Here is a 20,358-nt window from a genome sequence, read left to right as displayed (position 1 = left end):
GCGTTAAACCTCCTTTTACCAAAGAATTTTATAACCGCACAATACTCGATTTTATCCATTTCAAAGGATACAGACAACATTTTTGCTTCAGACAGCTGTATAAAACAAACTACTTGATAGAATGACTTGCAATTTCACATGGATGCTTATGACATATGTACCAACTTAGAAGAAAAAAATCGCAGTGAAAGTGTTGCCATCTATGGTTGAGGCCGAGAACTTTTCAGACCACCCTCGTATAATTATATTTTAAGTATAATTATATAAAAATATATGTATAATTGTAAACATGCAAAATATATAAAATTGTATACATCTTTTCAAGGTGAAACCCAGTTGGAAGAGATACTGAGAGGTATGATATAATAAAGACAAGTTGGTAAGTGTTGATTATTATTATTATTATTATTATTATTATTATTATTATTCAGGCCTCCATGAAGTCAAAAGACTCATCATTGGAGGTCCTTCCTAGACTCATAGGAAGGACCTCCAACATAATCTTCCTAGATTCACAAGACTCATTGTGCAAAGCACACACCCTAGAAAACAACAAGTCTATGATACCACTCATTGACCATTCTTGCTCTCACCACTCTATCAGGCAATGCATTCCATGGTTCACCACCCTCCATGCAAAGAAACCACTCCTCACCCTATTGACAGCTTTCTTTCTAACTACCCAGGATGGCCCCCTTGTCATTGCTCCTTCCTGCTGTTCCACCAAGCAAAATAACTCCACACCTGTAACTACCTCTTGTTGAAGAGGTATTCATAAAAAGGTGGGAGATAGGAGGAAAATAAGAAGTCATCCCCTGGAAACTGCATAACAAGGGTGTGAGCAAGGAAACGAGAAGCATGTTTTTCGATTGAAGAGTTGTGAATGATTGGAATGCATTGCCTGAAAGTGTGGTGTCTGCAGAGAATTTGAATGTATTTAAGGCATGATTATAATAGGCTGTGTGTATGACAAAGGGACCTCCCACAATGAACCTTTGACTCTCCGGGGGTCTTGAGATAATAATAACAATAACAATATCTCGAAAAAAGAATCCTCAAATAAATCCAGAGAGCAAAGAGGGAGAAAAAGATAATGTAGATGAGATTAATCAAAAACTAAGCAATACTATAATTAACATCTCCTATGAATAGGTGGAATTATTTCCCATACAAGAAATTACAAACTTTCAAAAGAAACTCCTGATTTGTTAAAAAATAGAGAATTAAAATGTGATGCTATTATGAGAAATTCAATAGAATATTCAGAATTATGCAAAACAAATAGAAAAAGAATGAAACATGAAATCTGATCCTTTAATACCAGAAAAAGAAAACCCAAAAGAAAAGAAACATATTTGATTAGAGAGCAAAAAAAAAAAAAAGTCACAATCTGACTTATCCTTTGTAAAAATAAATAAAATAATAAAAATATGAAAGTTTTGAGAGGAATTTTGGTAATAGGAAAATAAAAGGAAATTGTCACTGTAATGGGAAAATAATAAATAATGAGAGATTTAGAGACATGCCCAAAGTTATGAGAGAAGAGGTTAAAGCAACTTTGAAAACAACAAAACAGAGAAGAGCCCAGGAGAAGATGGGATTCAAGTGGAATTGTAGAAATCTGAAGGAAAGGCAGAGGCTGACTACTTGACAAGACTTTTCGCACTTTGTTCAAAACAGAGAAAAATTCCAGAAGCATGGAACAATGCACTAATAATAATTAAAGGAGAATATTAACAATTAAAAATCCATTAGTTTATTACCAGCAGTATACAAAACATTTACAAAAGTAATAAATAACAGAATAATGCAACAGCTCGAGTATATGCAATCTGAGAGGTAGGCAGGGTTTAGATGTAATTACATCATTGACCCCAATGACATAATTACAGAAAATTATATATTATAGAAAATTACAAATTATAGAAAATTATAGAAAATGACGTAATTACGTCATTTTCTATAATTTGCCTAAGACCATAAATGGTCTTAGGCAAATTATAGAAAAGACAAATGAATATAATAAATCTCTCTAGCCTCTGTACTTTCTGTGTGGAAAAAGTATCAAACTATTAGCGATTCTAGAATGATTGTAAAACAGGGAACAGAGAACACATATGAGTACATAGAAACTGGGAATGTTGCAGAGGACAATGACTTGTAGAAGTAAGGAGATTCTTGTTCCATTGTATAAGGCTTTAATTAGGCTACACATGGACTACTGTGAACAGATTTGGTCGGCTAGTTTTCAAAAGGACAAAGAGATGTTGGAAAGGGTCCAAAGGAGACTGACTAAGGTAGTTTCTGATCTATGGAATGTTGAAAATGAGGAAAAGTTGAGAAGATGCCATTTACCAAGTCTAGTGGATAAGAGGAAGAGGACTGATATGATAGAGATGTACAAGTTGATAAGGGTTGTTATAGAATCAATGTTGAAGAGGTTTTTCAAAAAATGGAGAACAAGAAGTCATCCCTGGAAGCTGTATAAGGAGAGTGTGAACAAGTTAGTGAGAAGCAGGTTTTTTGCATACATAGTTTTGAATGATTGGAGTGCCTTACCTAAGAGTATGGTTTCTGTAGAGAATTTGAATGTGTTTAAGACATGGTATGATGAGCTGAGTGTATGACAAACGACGGACCTCATAGATGAGTCTTTGACTCCATGGGGTCTTAGGGTAATAATAATAATAATAAACCTTAAAATACATATACAGTCATGCCAAATCTGTTATTAAATTGCATTAGAAAAGTTAGAAATTTCCAACAAATAGAGGAATAAGCAGGGAAATACAATATCTCCCAAACGATCTACCTTATAGAAAGTTTTTCATGAAATGAACAGGAAGAACTGAGAAATTAAAAGTAATAGAAAGATTCTAACTCATCTGTGTTTTTCTGATGACATAGTTCTCTTGGTATAAAATGCATAAGACCTGGAAATAAAACTAAGGGAATTATCTCAAGTTTTTCAGTCGAATTGGGTTGAAGATGAATTTAAACAGAAGGGATGATGAATGACAATTTAACACCAAAAAGAATTATATTGGAAGATAGACAAGTGGATAGGGTAGATTCATATTTTTATCTAGGACTAATTATAAAAATTAAAGATAGAAAAATAGAAGAAATAAAAAGCAGAATCAGCTGGGATGATTTTTAGGTGGATGAAAGATATTTATTTAGCATTTGGCTAAGAAGAGTACATGCATATGCCACACACACACACACACACACACACACAAGAAGACAGTTGTTGAAAGTTTTCACTTGGTTAAATTATAAATTAAAGATACCAAGAAATTATATACTCGGTCTAAACCATTATCCAAGTGTAAGCAAACAAATTTTGTTTGTGTCTGCAAGGAGATGTGCTTTGCATTATGGGATACTGAAGCAAGTGATGAGAACTTATAGAACCTTTGCCACAAGTTGCCCCAGTCCTGAAAGATACTCCAGATGCAAACTTTCTTTGCTCACACTTGGATAACAGAGTAGACCAAGTATATAATTTCTTGGTATCTTTAATTTGACATACAAGACAATACAATATATAAGAGATGTATAAAAGGATACAATAATGTGAGGTGACACTATATGAATGTCTAAGCCAATCGACAGCATATGTAGAAACTGTTATAAACAGTTCCCATATAGGCTCTATGAGGACAGTCAAATGTTTTATAGTTTGATATGTTGATATGTTGTATAGTTTGGTTATCCTTGGCACAGTTACAAGATGAGTTTGGTCTTATTCCCCCAAGTAAATAAAGAAGCTCCACACCTATAATTTCACTGCTTCCTATACACTCTGTATAGGAAGCAGTGGATTCCAACAAATTTTGTTATATTCGCAAATGAAGTTGTCTTGCTGTCATAGTTGTGGCAGTTGTATGTGGTTTCAGAACTGGTAGCCAATATGATGGAGTAGTCTTTATTGTTCCAGAAATGATATGCATTGTCTGATTCAGGACAATATCAGTTAATTTAACATGTGTACTGTTCAGCCAAACAGCTGAGCAGCATTCAGCAGTTGAGTAAACAAGCCATCCCCAAGGGGATTTATTGGCAACAATATTGGAGTGATGTCTATTGAAGGAAAGGGTTACTTTGGATTAAAATTGTGTGTAGTATGTTCCCATTTACTGGCACTCTTAAGATATCATGTGTCAGGCCATTGAAATCTGCTGTCAAAAATATGTTTTATTTTTGTATAATTAGTGACATTGACTGTGTTTTGATATAACCTGTTTATTTTTCATAACTTAGCATAACTGTGTGATTGTGAAGCTTTGTGTTTGATACAGAGATTTCGCTTACTAATATTTGAAGCTTGAAGTGAATGACAACATACAAGTTCTGTATGGTGTGCAGCATGAAATTCAAATGTAATTAACAACATAGACTTTTCAAGAACAGGAGACTAAAGAAGGTATGGGTATATCTAAAATGTGATATTGTGTTAGACAATGAGTTACTAGTAAATGCAAAACTGAGTGATGGAACAAAAGTGAGCATAATTGTGGGAGCAAAAAACAGTATGAATGATGAAATGAAAGCAAGCAAAACTATGGATGCGAAAGAAAGTACTGCAGATAAAATAAAATGGGAATGGGATAACCTAGCCAGGGAATTTGGTTGGGGAGGGTTGACTCTGAGGATATATATATATATATATATATATATATATAGGGCAAGTGGTGATAAAGGCGAATGGGTATGGGTAGGTGAGTGGAAATCACAACCAACGATTAGCATGGGTAGGAATAGTTATATACCTAAAAGTGAATTGCTGTGTTTACTTACAAATAACAGGAGCATCAAAATAAGGGAGATGAAATGATTCTACTGACAGAGTTTATTCACCCAAAAATTGTTGGAATAAGTGAAACAAGTTTAGATAAGGATAATATCCTGGCATAAATAGAAATGGAAGGACTCGATTTTTATCATGAGGATAGAAAGGAGCAGATAGCACAAGATAAATAATGTAATGATCAATTGCATGATGAGTATAAAGAGCAGGCCAGGAAGGTGATTCAGTTGGTAAGGACAACAAAAGTGCAGTAAGAGTAGAAATTCACAAATCTTGCCAAGAAAAGTCCTAGGGTTTTTCTGATATATGGCAAGTAAAAGGAAGTATGATTATGGTAAATTACTTTAATTAATGAAGATAGCAGATCAGTCAGCTGCTTCAGAAAACATCACTGACATATTCATAAGGGTGTTTCATCTTCATCAGTGTGAAATGATGTGTAGCTCAAGTGCACAGGAAACAGTAGAGGATGGCTTAACTGTGAGTGAGCAAGAGCTATATCAGGAATTAAATTTGCCTGATATTATTAATAACACAATAAAATTTGATGACATGTCACCGCTAATGCCCTAGAACATTCCTTTAAGAACCCATGTCTTAAGAGAATGTCCCGGGGGGGGGGGTAGCAGCCTTGGCAATCTTTTTAATAAAAGTCTTATAACACACAAGTCAGAAGGAAGTGGAAAGAAGCCAAAATTGTTTCACTGAACAAAGATGGTGATAAGGCTATGGATGCCAAGGTTAAGGCCACAAATTATAGGCCAATCTGTATATCTGTAGTTATGGTTAAGGTACTGCAGAGATGATTATGAGCTAGGATACAGAAAGGGATAGATAACAGCAGTATTCTGATTGTCCGTATGGTTTTATTAAAGGGAAGTCATGTTTTACAAATCTTCTTGTTATAGTATATAAGCTGCATTTGACAGGGTAGATGCATATATGGTATACTTTGATTTTGCAAAGGCTATTGATAGATTACCACATAACAAGCTGGTAAATAAACTGAAACAGATGGGACTGGATAATAGACAAGTGAAGTGGATAGGTGACTGGTTTTATATATGCCTCAGCAAATTGTATATGGTGAGCACTATCCCAAAACAAGAATGTCACTAGTGGCATGCCACAAGTGTCTCTTTTGAGACCGTTGTTTTCAACTGATATACTAATGACAGGATGGGTTTAACTAGAGATATGCAACCGGTTGCATATGATGCAAAAATGGGGGGTGAACAATGAGGAATCAAGCAGATATATGGCATTGAATAGATTATGTCAGTAGACAGGTAAGTGAAACTTAAGTTCAGTGTTACAAAGTGTAAAGTTCTGAAATTTGGTAAGCAATGATGGGATGTAAAGTATGCACTTGATGGAGAAACTTTGAAGGAGGTCAAGTATATGAAAGATCTGGGAGGGTGGTGGACAAGGATCTGAAGTTCAGGGGCTACATTGCACAAGAATGTCACTAGTGGCATGCCACAAGTGTCTCTTTTGAGACCGTTGTTTTCAACTGATATACTAATGACAGGATGGGTTTAACTAGAGATATGCAACCGTTTGCATATGATGCAAAAATGGGGGGTGAACAATGAGGAATCAAGCAGATATATGGCATTGAATAGATTATGTCAGTAGACAGGTAAGTGAAACTTAAGTTCAGTGTTACAAAGTGTAAAGTTCTGAAATTTGGTAAGCAATGATGGGATGTAAAGTATGCACTTGATGGAGAAACTTTGAAGGAGGTCAAGTATATGAAAGATCTGGGAGGGTGGTGGACAAGGATCTGAAGTTCAGGGGCTACATTGCACAGGTTATGAAATTATCATATTGGATTATGACAAAAAATGCAGAGGACCTTCACATGAAGAAATAAAGAGGTTATGATTCCTTTGTATAAGGCCTTGATCAGGCCTCATATGATTATTGTGCACAGATTTGGTCACCTGGTTTTCATGGTGATGAGGATATGTCAGACAGGGTCCAAAGAAGATTCACAAAGGTGGCAGATGGTCTTGGGAAAGTGTAGTATGAAGACAGGTTGAGGAAATGCAATTTGGAAAGCCTCTTGAACAAGAGGAGGGGGGGAATATGACTGAGACAAATAAGTTGATCACGGATTGTTATCAGGTTACTGCAGAATAAATTTTCCATAGAATGGGGAGGAATAAAATGAGGCCATTTCTGGAAACTGTATAAGTAGGATGAAAACAAAGGAGTGAGCAACAGATTCTTTGTATAGAGAGTGGTTAGTGAGTGAAATGCATTGCTTGACAGTGGGGTGAATGAATGCAGACACACTGAAAAGTTTAAGGCATGGTTTCATGAACTTTGTGTGCAATAATGTGTCCTGCAGTGAGTCTTTGATTCCATGGAGGTCTGGCATTAATAATAATAATGATAACTTTATTTAAATTAAGGGGATATTAAATCCCACATTATTTCAAAGCCGAATAAGAAACTCAAAGACAGAAATCTAATCTAAGAGTTTCGTGCCGAATATAGAAACTATATAAAGTTCGGTGAGTCCAAGCATAAGCCAACACCTGGTAGTGCAATGCCAGGGCAACTCACTGTAAAGGTGGAGCAAGATCTGATCACTATTCTTAGTATTTACCCATAATGTAAAACAACAGCTCCTAAGAGATGTATTACTGTTCTACATTATGAGAGGTCACTACCCAGACCAGGTTTGACCTTTTTTTGAGGTCTCATCAGTGAGTAAGTAGACCTGAATAATATTAAGATGATAGTGAACAGAACTTACATATACTCTGATATATGAAATGCCAAGAAGGTGTACTAATAAATTATTTAAAATAAAGAGCCAAGAGGCTTCAATTCGGCACCGTAAAAATTATTTTACGTCGCCAAATTTATTATTCGGCTTTGATATAATGTGGGATTTAATATCCCCTTAATTTAAATAATTTTTACATCGCTGAATTGAAGCCTCTTGGCTCTTTATTTTAAAAAATGATAACTTTGTTTACTTATGCTTGGGTAAAGGATAAAAACAGGAATATCATTTTGAATTATATATTTAGTTTAATCATTTATCCAAGTGTAAGCAAACAAAGTTTGGGCCTGAAGTATCTTCAGGACTGGGGCAACTCGTATCAAAGGTGGACAAAGCTTCACATCACTTGCCTTAGCATCCCATAATGCAAAGCACATCTCCTTGTGGACATGTATAATGCTATGCATTATGGAAGGGACTGGGTCACTACCCAGACCAGTTTCGACCTTTATTGAGTTCTCTTCAGTTTGAGCCAGACCCTGAGGTGATACCAAGGTTGAAACGATGCAGAAGTCATGTTTACCTATGCGAGTTGCCAAAAGATGTCACGCCTTATTATTAAATTACTCTGAATTAGAGATTTTCTTGTTTAGAATAATTTACTTTATAACAGTGGCAGCCAGTGAAAATTTTAATTTACATATTAAAAATGGCTTTATTAAAAATATTTCATCCTCACTATGAATAAACACCAATAATAAAAATTTCGTATCAATAGCAATGACAAGCGCAAACGAATATCGGCGTTAGATCGCAGTGCATTTGTTTTTCATGCAACGATAACTGAAAAAATATAATTCTTTTCATATTTTTAACAGTGACACTAGTCATAATTCAGCCTTGTATCTATAATTAATAAATAATTATATGTTATTTTAACAAAATAAAATAAGATTGACAAAAAATAGTTCACCACGCACACGCACCAATAATAAACGTTTCATATTCTACAGAGAATAGTGGGAGATCAGGGGAGAACCAGAGGTCATCCCTGGCAACTGTATAAAGAAGGTGTGAGTAGGGGAGTGAGAGGCAGGTTTTTTTCGTGCAGAGTTGCGAATGATTGGAATGCCTTGCCTGAGAGTGTGGTGTCTGCAAGGAGTTTGAGTGTGTTTAAGACACGGTATGATGAGATGTGTATGTGATAAAAGGACCTCCCAGATGAGTCTTTGACTCCATGAGGTCTTGTTTAATAATAATAATAATAATAATATATCTCACAGAAATAACGTGCATATGGATGCTAAAAATACCCTGCTGTTTGGGCAGTGTCGGAATGACGTAACGTGCAATGACAAGAGCAAACAAATATCGGCGTTAGATCGCAGTGCATCTGTTTCGTAATCTAAAGTGTTAATCGAACAATTCCAATTATTAACTATTCAATCAATATCAAAACATAAGCTGTAACCTTTAACATGTTGTATTGCACTTATATAATGTTGTAAGCATTGTTATTATTTATAAACACAAAAAATTTAAATTTTGTCATTTTTTCCTTGGGGGTACTGCAGTGTTGCAGTGCTTATGTATGGGCCGCCACTACTTTATAACTACCCAGAAAAACTTTCTATAACTAAACCTAGAGCCATTTTTGGTATAATGTACTGCAGATATAATTTTGTTTTACTCGGAGGCAAATTTTTGCTATTAAAAAGGTCCAATTATAGCAAATAAATAAATAATATATTTAACATTGCAAGTTGTTTTCTGAATATAAACAGAATACTTTTTTTTTTTCTTTCTTTCAAGCTGTCTTGACCTAGAGATTAGTTATTAATGAAAACCACTAATTAGTACTTCCAACTGACCATGTAGGATAAATTAGCAATAAATGTTTGCATGCTATAGTGTATTATACTGATTAGATTTGAATTTTCATTTGTTGATACTGATATTTTCATTATATCTGCAAAAACATCATGATGATGTCTATTGAGAAAGTTGCATTATTCACAATTGGTACTTTTATAAAAATCTGATTGTGTGTGTCAAAAGTTTTAAAGTATTGTATGATATGCATACAATTCTGTTTTGCCAGATATAGTCATAAATTTTAATGGAAATCATAAACAAGAAATTCATCAAATTCCATCTAGCTACTATTAGTTCTTAATTATTAAGGTAAAACCTTAATAAGCAATGCCACAGCCAGAGTTCTGAAATAATTTGTATATGGATAATTGACACAGAGAGGACAGACAAAACAACTCTTACAGTTTATGTTGATCTTCATTTATTGTTATTGGATCACGATCTTCATTTTTATTATTACATGATACCTCCAGGGAGTCCATGGACTCATTGAGGGAGAGCACTTGCTCTACAACTCTCTGTCTCCACCACTCAATCCACCAACTACAATGAATCACATCTACATCAATGACATCTACCGCCGACCACCACCACTAGTATTTTCACAGACATTACAAACGTCCATGCCCACGGCAGGATTCGAACCTGCAGCCTTTTGGCTGAAAAGCAGATATGCTAACCACTTGGCCAACCAGGCCGGTAATGTTTGTTTTGCAAAATGCTGGTAATAATGAAACAAAACTGTTCAAAAACCAAAATTATATAATAAATTTAGTTTATTCTAACCAAGTGAAAAATAAACTTTCAACAAAATTATATAATAGTTACTTTACTTCATTATGAAGTAATGAAGACCATGAAAACCAGGTGACTATATTTACTTCAGAATGTAACCAAATATCAATTTACAGTTTTTAAATTAAATTAGAGAGATATACTGAAATCAATTCTACTTACAGGGGGCCCACGTGGCCCTGGAGGACCAGTCTGTCCTTGTATTCCAGGAATTCCTGGCAGGCCACGTTCACCTGACGGGCCTGCAGGACCTGGTGGTCCAGGTAACCCCTAAATAGGCATTATGTAATATATTAGTAATTAGTACACACATGCATTTTATATACATTATACATACACATATTCTTTTATGGCAAAAACTGTTTTCTGTCAATAAAAAGCATAATACATGTTATATCTTATTTCAGCATTTCTCAACCTTTCTAAGCCCAAGGACCAGTAAAATGCCTAAAACAATTCTACGGACCACTAAGTTACAGAGATGTAGCTGGGGGGGGGGGGATCCTCCCCGGGCAGCACTTTGTTGGCATTTAAGAAATCTTGCCATACTGTCTATGGCAATAAAACTATATTGTTGTTCATTTCACCCTCTTTTATTATGCTACAAATTTAGTGGCAGAATGACTAATAATAAAAGAGGGGTGAAATGAACAACAATATAGTTTTATTACTTCTGCCTTTGAACATTCTGACACTATTTAATGGGTTTTTTTAAGTCTCCATTTGATTTCAATAATTTTCACTTACTTCTTCAATTTTAATTTGTTTTGTTTGGATAATTAAAAAATATATATTTATTTAATTAATTTGTCTGCCTGCAGACCACCTGTCCCATCGTTGCAGACCACAGGTTGAGAAACACTGCCTTATTTGACACATAAAAGTTTTCTTTATGCATATTTCAGCTTTTCTTTAGTACAAGAGTGTCAAAGTAAATTACAGTTTGCATACAAGGTGAAAATAAGCCAGTTCAGAAACGAGACCATTTTCCTGGTTTGGTTTTCTCGAAAAAAAGAAAAAAAAAGCTCTCTTTCTACTACATTTCCAATGGAGTGGAAACAGGGCAAAAGAGTCCCACTGCATAAAGAAGCATCCAAGAGACAAGTAGCAAATTATAGGCCAACTGGCATCTCAGGAGTGGTGGTTAAGGTATTGGAGAAATTGGTAAAAGATAGAATTCAGGACTGGGTGGATAGGAATATGATACTTTATAAGGGGTAACACAGCTTTGCGATGGATAGGTCTCAGTATGAGTAAAATAAAATATATATATATTTCATTCTCTGACTCACAGTTAAATTTATTTCTGAGAGATAACATCAAATACTACACAAAACAAGAACATAGCATTCAGCTAAAAGTTCTGTAGCTTCTCTTTGACTATATATGCAACATTTATTCTATAAGTCTCTTCTTTATCCTAATTTATTTTATTTATTTGCTTTGCATTAATAAATGCAAAAAAATATATGTATATATTTTTGAATAAAAAACTTTGAGATTTTTACACCAACTCCAAAATTCATCCTTGGGGCAATTCTCGCATGAAAAAGCATCCTCTAAGCACCATACATATATGAACGTGTCCATCAGACTGCATGAGTATGTAGTGTGACTTGTCACTCCACAGGCAAAGTTCTGTTTCCCTCAGCCCATGCCAGTCAACAAATGCATATTTATTGATACTAATAATGGCTTTTTGGTCACATGTGAAATTCACAGCATGCAGCTGTCCATGGAAACTCTTATGGAACTATTTGTAGCTTCTCAATTTTCCAAACACATATTCTCTAGGGTCAGGTGTTAGGATCCAGCCTTGTTAAGAAGCACTGGTAACTCTCCATGACTAAATTTTACACTGATTTGGTCATATCTTAATGTCCCCTGTGGATTTCCATTTATTGAGCCATTTTTGGTCCTAGAAATGCTTAATTGCCACACAACAACAACAAGCACAGATCTTTTCTTCAGATAGTATCCAGGTATCATTCTCTCCTGAAATTAAAATTTTTTTTGTGTAGTGATAATGTAGTATAGAAGATAAAATGACTCTTGAGCAGAATATTGAAGCTCAATATTCTGCTCAAAAGTAATTTTATCCATCAGACTGCATGAGTGTGTAGTGTGACTTGTCACTCCACAGGCAAAGTTCTGTTTCCCTCAGCCCATGCCAGTCAACAAATGCATATTTGTTGATACTAGTATATGATATATATATGAACATGTCTATCAGACCAGATGAGTATGTAGTGTCACTTGTCACTCCACAGGCAACTTTATAGACCACAAATTTTGTATGCTATGCAGAAACATCCATTTTCCTGCAAATGAAGGATAAATGTTTAAATTTGTAGTGTATATACATTAATGTTCAAGAATAAATGTTCATATGTACTTATAAACTTTCACAGAGATAAAAAAAAAAAAATGTATCCTGATGGTGTACAGGATGTTATGATGGCAGTACATGAAAATTTTAAATCATTACTAACTTCATAATAAACAGTTTTCCTCCAAATTAATCTGTTATCGTCAGATCTTACATTTCAATCTTTTATGGCACTTCTTACCATATCAAATCTACTTAGATACTGTCTTCATCTAGGTCTTTTTCCCATCCTGGAAAAAAAAAAAAACTTGTTTTGATAACATTTCCTCTCCCATTACCGAAGTTTAAGTGACCACAGCACTTTAGATTAGTCCTACTCACATGCTCCTAAATGCTAACACCATCACATTCAGTTCCTTCCTAATATCTTCATTTTTAAAACAGTTCTGCCATTGATGCTATCTGCTCATTCCTCTAATTTTTTTCATAGAATGAACTCTCATATCTGTGGTCTCAGGCAAGAGGTGATTTATGATTTATAAAGGTTCTACAAGCAAGTAGTTTTAACTACATATTTTGTGGAAATATTAGTTTTGTGTGTGTGTGCGTGTGTGTGTGTTGTGTGTGCATGCGTGTGTGTGCGTGTGTGTGTTTCAGTGTTTTATTTAGGTCAGGCTGAGAATATGGCCTGTTGTGTATGTTAGTATAGATATAAGTAAAAAAAACTTAACTAATCAAGAATGGTAGGTATTTATTCCATATGAGGCCTTTCTCTGATTTGTTTTTTATTTCACTTGTTTTGTGTACTGCAAGATTTGTTATAGAGTTGACTCTCACAGCAGTGAACTTTCAGAGAGCACAGGAATAGTATATCATATTGGTAATTTGCTGTGGCCTTTGATCTGGCTATAGCTAACACGTGGTTCAAGAAGAGAGTTGGGCATCTGATAACCTATAAGAGCGGGGATAGAATGAGTCAGATTGACTATATTATGTGCTGTAGGAAACATCTGAAGGAGGTGAAAAACTGTAAAGTGATTAATGGAGAAAGTGTAGCGGCACAGCACAGGTTGTGCTGTGGTAGACTGTGATGTAAAAGGGGAAAAGAAGAATAGACGGAAGTGGCGGATACAGAGGAGAATAAAGTGGTGGAAATTGGAAGAAGAAGGCCCAAGGAATAAGTTTAAAGTAAAAGGTATTGAAAGAAATGAAGTTACCGGAGGATGTGGAAGAATGGTGGGATGTTAATAGTCGGAATATTAGAAAAATTGGAAAAGAGGTGCTTGGTATAACATCAGGAAAGGGACCGCCTGAGGATAAGGAGGCATGGTGGTGGAATGAGGAGGTGCAGTTGGAGATCAAGGAAAAGAAAGAGGCAAAGAAAAAATGGGACATGACTGGAACTAGAGCCAACAAGGAGGCATATAGATTAGTGAAGAAAAATGCAAAGAGAGTTGTGGCAAGGGCAAAAGCGAGGGCAGTTGATGAGGTTTATGAAGAACTGGAGAGAAACAGTGGTGAAGCTCAGTTGTTGAGAATAGCGAAAGCCAGAGATAAGGCCTCGAAAGACATAACATCAGTCAAGCAGATAAAGGATGCCTCAGGAGTAGTATTACAAGAGGAGGACAAAATTAGAGGAAGATGGAAAGAATATTTCCGTAAACTACTAAATGAGGAGAATCCGAGAGAGAGGTGTGAGGATGGAGAGGCAAACGAGAGACTGGTGCAAGACATAAGTAGAGAGGAAGTGGATTGGGTACTGAGAAAAATGAAGAATGGAAAGGCTGTGGAGGCAGACCAAATACCTGGGAAAGTGTGGAAAAGTTTGGGCAGTGAGGGCATGGATATGTTATGGGATCTGATGAGGAAAATAGCCCAACAGGAAAAGATACCAGAGGAATGGAGGAAAAGTATTCTCGTCCCAATCTACAAAGGAAGAGATGTTCAAGACTGTGGCAACTATGGAGGGATCGAGCTGATGTCACACACATTGAAGATATGGGAAAGAGTAATTGAAGGGAGGATACGGCAGGAAACGAAAATTGGTGAGGAGCAGTTTGGATTTTTGCCAGGAAGAGGGACAATGGATGCGATATTTGCGCTAAGGTGATTGATGGAGAAATATAGAGAGATGCAAGTGGAGCTGCACATGGTCTTTATAGACCTGGAAAAGGCATACGACAGAGTGGCCAGGCAGGAGGTATGGAGGTGTATGAGGAAGAAGGGGTGCCGGAGAAGTACGTGAGGATGGTGAAGGAGATGTATGAGGGAACAGAAACTCAGGTCAGGTCTAGTGTCGGCATGACAGAAGGGTTCCCAATTGTCGTAGGGCTACACCAAGGGTCAGTTCTGAGCCCCTACTTCTTTGACCTGGTCATGGATGTACTAGTGGAAGATGTCAAGAAGGAGGCACCATTGAGCATGCTGTTTGCCAACGACATTGTTCTATGCAAATCATCCCGAGAGAAGCTTGAAAATACCCTGGAAGAGTGGAGAAAGGTATTGGAGGAGAGAGGCATGAAAATTAACCGAGAGAAGACTGAATATTTGTCAACAGGGAGTGACGAGGATATGATCATACGACTTCAGAGTGAAAGGCTAATTTCAGGGAAGAAATTCAAGTCCCTTGGGTCGGTCGTTGAGAGGAATGGTGACCTGGATGAGGAAATACAGCACCGAATAACATGCAGCTGGATGAACTGGAGGAAGATGAGTGGGATCCTGTGCGACAAGAGAGTGAGTTGTAAGAGGAAAGGAAAGCTGTATAAGATGGTGGTGAGGCCGGCGATGCTTAATGGTGTGGAGACGTGGCCTATAACAAAGGCACAGGAGAGGAAGATGGAGGTAGCGGAGATGTGGATGTTGAGATGGATGAGTGGTGTGACAAAGAAGGACAGGATAAGGAATGACTACATCAGAGGGATGGTTAAGGTGGGAACCAATTGGCAAGAAGATACAAGAAAGTAGGCTGAGGTGGTTTGGACATGTAGAGAGGAAGGGTGAGGAATATGTTGGTAAATGAGTGGAGTATATGGAGTTGGAGGGAAGGAGGAAAAGCAGCAGGCCCAAGCTCAGGTGGAGGGATAAGGTGACAGAGGATCTTAGGGAGAAAGGATGGAGTCTGAAGGACACCCTGGACCGGAGAACTTGGAAGAGGAAGGTTAAAGATCGGTGCGCCGACCCCGTTTAACATGGGATAAAGCATAGTGAAAGAAGAAGAAGATTGGTAATTTGATATAGTGAATTTCTTTCAGCATACCATTGTACTAATTAATTATAGAACTTTGGTCAGGACTTTTCAACTTTGTACTGCATCCGGGACAGCCGACGCATCTGGGGCTGCAGTCTGGGCTCCTGATGAGAAATATGCTATGAGGACTCATATTCACTTTTTCCAACTCAATATCAATGGTACTCAGAGAAAAATGGATGAACTTAAATACATGCTTTACAAAAACAATATCCATATTGCTTGTCTGCGAGAAACAAAACTGAACAAAAATCTTGAACTTCAGCATCAAAGGATACACAGTTCTTAGGAAGGATAGAGAGGAAAGAGCAGGTGGTGGACTTGCTATCCTTTTGAAGACCCCAGAAAGCAAATTCAAAGAAATCACTCTAAATCAATATTTAAATAATAACAGTTCGACGGAAGCTCAAGCTGTTGACATACACCTACCAAACCATTCTATTTCAATCACAAATGTCTACCACCCTGATAATACAAATATTAAACAGACATCATTAAAAAGCTAAGCAAAGCTCCAACTGATACAACCATCATACTTGTTGACCTAAATACAAAAAGCTCAACGTGGGGCTCCCCCGATTTAGACCATAAAGGTCAACAATTGGAAGACCTCTTTACAGATTTGGAACTCACAATAATTAACAATGGACAGTGCACCTATCTCTCTAAAACTATGGGAACTAAATCTTCTATTGACATCACAGCTATTAATTATAGCATTGCATCAAATGCACAATGGAAAATGCCATCAGTGACCACAGACCCATAATAACAACACTAAACTTCAAGATTGATCAAGAACAGCAAATCAAAAGGACATGGATTTTCAGAAAAGCTGACTGGACAAGGTTTACTCAAATCTTGGAGAGCCTCTGTCAAGATGAACCTGTCTCTGGAAATCTTGACAGAAAATTACAAATTCTTACTTCACACATCAATAAAGCTGCCAAAGCAACAGTACCAAGAGGCAAACAGAAAAATACCTGGATACCATACTAGAAAGATCACAATATTGATTCAATGATTACAGAAAGAGAAAATATCAATGAACAATTCAGAATTAATAAAACTGATGAATCCAGAAAGAAATTAATGGACATAACACACAAGATAGAGCAGGAAATTTGGAAGTGCAAACAAGAGAAATGGGCAGAGCTTTGCAGTAACCTGTACCCAAGAAAAAACAGCCAACACTGGAACATTATTAGAATCCTAGACAACAATATCAAAGAAGAGAACAACAGAAAACAAACTTCATCATAAATGCTGGGAAACAAGCTATTACAGATCAAGAAATTGCAAACACACTGGCAAAAACCTATTCAAACAACTCCAAACTTCAGTATAACGGAGAGGGCAAGACCCTCAATAAACACACAAGTAAAATACTAAAACAAGCAAGAACATACCAAACTAATGACATCTTCTCCGAAGAATTTACACTAAGTGAACTAACTCCATCAATCGAGAAACTGAAACTAATAAATCTCCTGGTAATGATCTTATCTTTGTTCACATGGTCAAACACCTTGGCAAAAACGCCAAAGAACAACTGGACATTCTCAATACCTCTTGGCGAACAGGCAAACTTCCAAAAAAATGGAAAAAATCAATTATTGTACTCATCCTGAAACCTGACAAAAGTGCTGCAGAATGTCAAAGCTATAGACCTATCGCATTAACCAGCATACTCTGTAAAATTACTGAATCATACACTCCAGGCTCATGCACTGGCTGACAAAAAATAAGAAAATTAACTACTACCAAACTGCCTATAGAGCCCATCATTCAATAACAGATCAATTATTCCACTTCTGCCAAACAATAATAGACTCATTTCAGGAAAAACCAACAAAAAAGACAACTGCCATATTCCTTGATATGACTGCTGCTTTCAATTGTGTTTGGATCAAAAAATTAATACAAACCGTACATGATATTGGAATTAGAGAAAATGCTTTAATCTGGATTGCTAACTTCATTAGAAGAAGAAAGATCAAAGTTAGAATCAATGCAGTTATATCAAGAGAGCAGAGAACCTGGGCTGGTGTTCCCCAGGGCTCTGTACTCAGTCCCTTACTATTCCTTTTATATGTCAATAACATTCATCCCTACCTTACAGAAGACACCAAAGTAACTTGCTAAGCAGATGATATAGCCATCTGGCATACAGGTGCTAAAATCAAAGAATCAGAGGAGATTCTAAACAAATCCATGAGAGGATTAGAAAAATGGTCAGATGAACTTAAACTCAAAATAAACCCAGACTAAACAAAATTAAGCACCTTTAGTACAGACAGGAAAAATATACATTCCTACAATCCCAAAGTCATGATCAACAACAAGTTAATTGAAAAAGTCACAAATCCAAAATACCTTGGTATTACACATGATCAGGAATTATGTTTTGCGCAACACATCTCTAACACTTCCAACAGAACTCTAAAAAAATTAAATATACTGAAAAAGCTTTGTGGAACAAATTGGGGCACAAAGCCCAAAACCCTCAAAACTACTTGCACTACACTAATAAGACCAATAATGGAATATGCAGCACCTATCTGGTCACCTTTGGCCTCATCGGTAAAGGAAAAATTAGACATAAAATACAAGCAAAAGCATCTAAGATTATCATTGGTGCAGTCTCATCCACTAACAACATCAGAGCCCAACAGGAATGTGGACTCGACCTGCTGGAGGACAGATGAAAATTTGCCACCATAAAATTAATAAATAATATCAGAAGCTACCAAAGCGATCATATCTCCCTAAAAACTTATGAACATTGGAATCAAAAATGCAGACTTCATAGATCATCAACTTTGATGATCAATTTGTCAATATGATGACATTATCAGGAAGGAAACAGGTCTTGATCAACTAAATGCCCACATAAACAAAGAACCTCTATTTTCCAGTCCTTTACCTCCAAATACCTCCATAAATCTAAACCTTACCAAACTCTGTACAAAAAAAGAATCAAAAGAAATGCTCAAAGAAAAAGGCCTAAATACTATCAACCTTCTTTCATCCTCCAAACAGTTATTTGTTATACCGATGGATCGTCAGACACCAACATAATTAATGGATGTGCTGGTGTTCTTCTTCTACTCCTGAAAGGTGAAAAAGTTTCAATAAAAGTTGGATCTGGGAGAATTGCTTCCAATTTTACCAGCGAACTTTACGCAATAAATAAAGCACTTGAAGCTACTTAAAAATTATCATCATCTCAACAATGATAATAATGATCTTTCAGCAATTTAAGTATAACAACAATTTAAATGTCTAAATCACATCTCTCCCTCTTTTTGTCTTCTACCCACCAAACTCTATAGTTTGCATGCCTTTGCTTTATCCTCATAGGCAACATTTTACAATCCTGATATCATTTTCATTATCAACCTGTGCACTCTCTTCAAGGTTATTTCATCCCCTTCAAACCCTGATGAGACTAGATCCTTTCCCTTCAGACCAGATCTGAGCATAGAAATCAGATGTGGCCTCATCAAAGCTTTATACAATGTGGCCATCCTTTTATCTTTGTTAATAAATCTTCCTTTCAATACTGAAAAAATTCTCTGAACTGTCTTCATAACCTTTGCAATATGTCCTCTGAAATTCAAACTTCTATCTACAATCAACTCAAACTTTCTTGCTTCCTTCATTTCTTACAGTATAACTCGAAGTGAGTATGAAGCATCCTGTCTCTGAATGAAGCATGCCAGATTTCAAAACCTTATACTTAGTTGTATTAAATTGACATCCCTGTTCATTTGCCCACCTCTACAGCTTATTTGAAAAGCCAAAACATCAGTTCTGTTTCTAATACCCCCCCCCCCCCCAAGCTTCACATCATCTATAAACAACTGAATATCTCTTTATAGTCCAGTGACAATATCATTGATATAAAGATTGAAAGTAATGGTTCCAGTACTGAACCTTGTGAACTCCACTTGTAAACTTCTTACTCCCTGATAATGTTCCCCATATACAACTCTATAATAATCTGTCAGAAAGCTAGTTACCAACTTGCACTTTTACTGTGCTGTAAAAGGCAACCAGATTAGTAAATCTCAAGAGCATCCCTTAATGAATCCAGGCTGGCCTGCATAAATAATATAGCCCTCATCTGCCCAATTCTGTATACAAGTTCTTATAAATGCTTCAAAATTTAAACAACTACATAGGACACACAAACTGGTATATCATTTGACGCCTCCATCCCCCTATGCAATGACACTATCTTATCAGGAACTTCCCCATTGCAAGACATTAAACAACCAAGCTAATGGCATGGGGTCAGTTTCACAGCACCTCTTCCCTAAAATACATGGCAAAATTCCACCTATCCCAACCTCGCCACCTTACTGACATCTAGCATACTCAGTATTCAAAATATCTTCTTCATTCACTTCAAATGCTTCATACCCTAGTAATCTATGTAAAAATAAAGCCTATTTTACCAGGATGGAATATTTTAACAAAGTAATCATTAACCACCTTACCGGCCATTAAAGATCAAATACGCATTCTCAAAAGCTTCGTATTGTTGTGTC

General features: G+C 36.3%; 1 protein-coding gene across 1 annotated transcript in view; it reads right to left on the bottom strand.

The window, feature by feature from the left end:
- The window catches only part of LOC150100214 (uncharacterized), an 850,396-nt gene that overhangs the window by 122,118 nt on the left and 707,920 nt on the right, over window positions 1-20,358 (bottom strand). Inside the window, exon 39 of the mRNA XM_090402345.1 lies at window positions 10,386-10,493. Within this exon, the coding sequence (XP_090258471.1) occupies window positions 10,386-10,493 (108 nt within the window). The remainder of the gene's footprint in view (window positions 1-10,385; window positions 10,494-20,358) is intronic.

Source organism: Typopeltis vanoorti, chromosome 13 (assembly GCF_054136105.1).
Source record: "Typopeltis vanoorti isolate ZY-2024b chromosome 13, IOZ_Tvanoo_1.0, whole genome shotgun sequence".
In the NCBI taxonomy this organism is placed as follows: Eukaryota; Metazoa; Arthropoda; class Arachnida; order Uropygi; family Thelyphonidae; genus Typopeltis; species Typopeltis vanoorti.
Note: the sequence above shows the minus strand (reverse complement) of the source record. Positions and strands in the feature narration are given on the sequence as shown.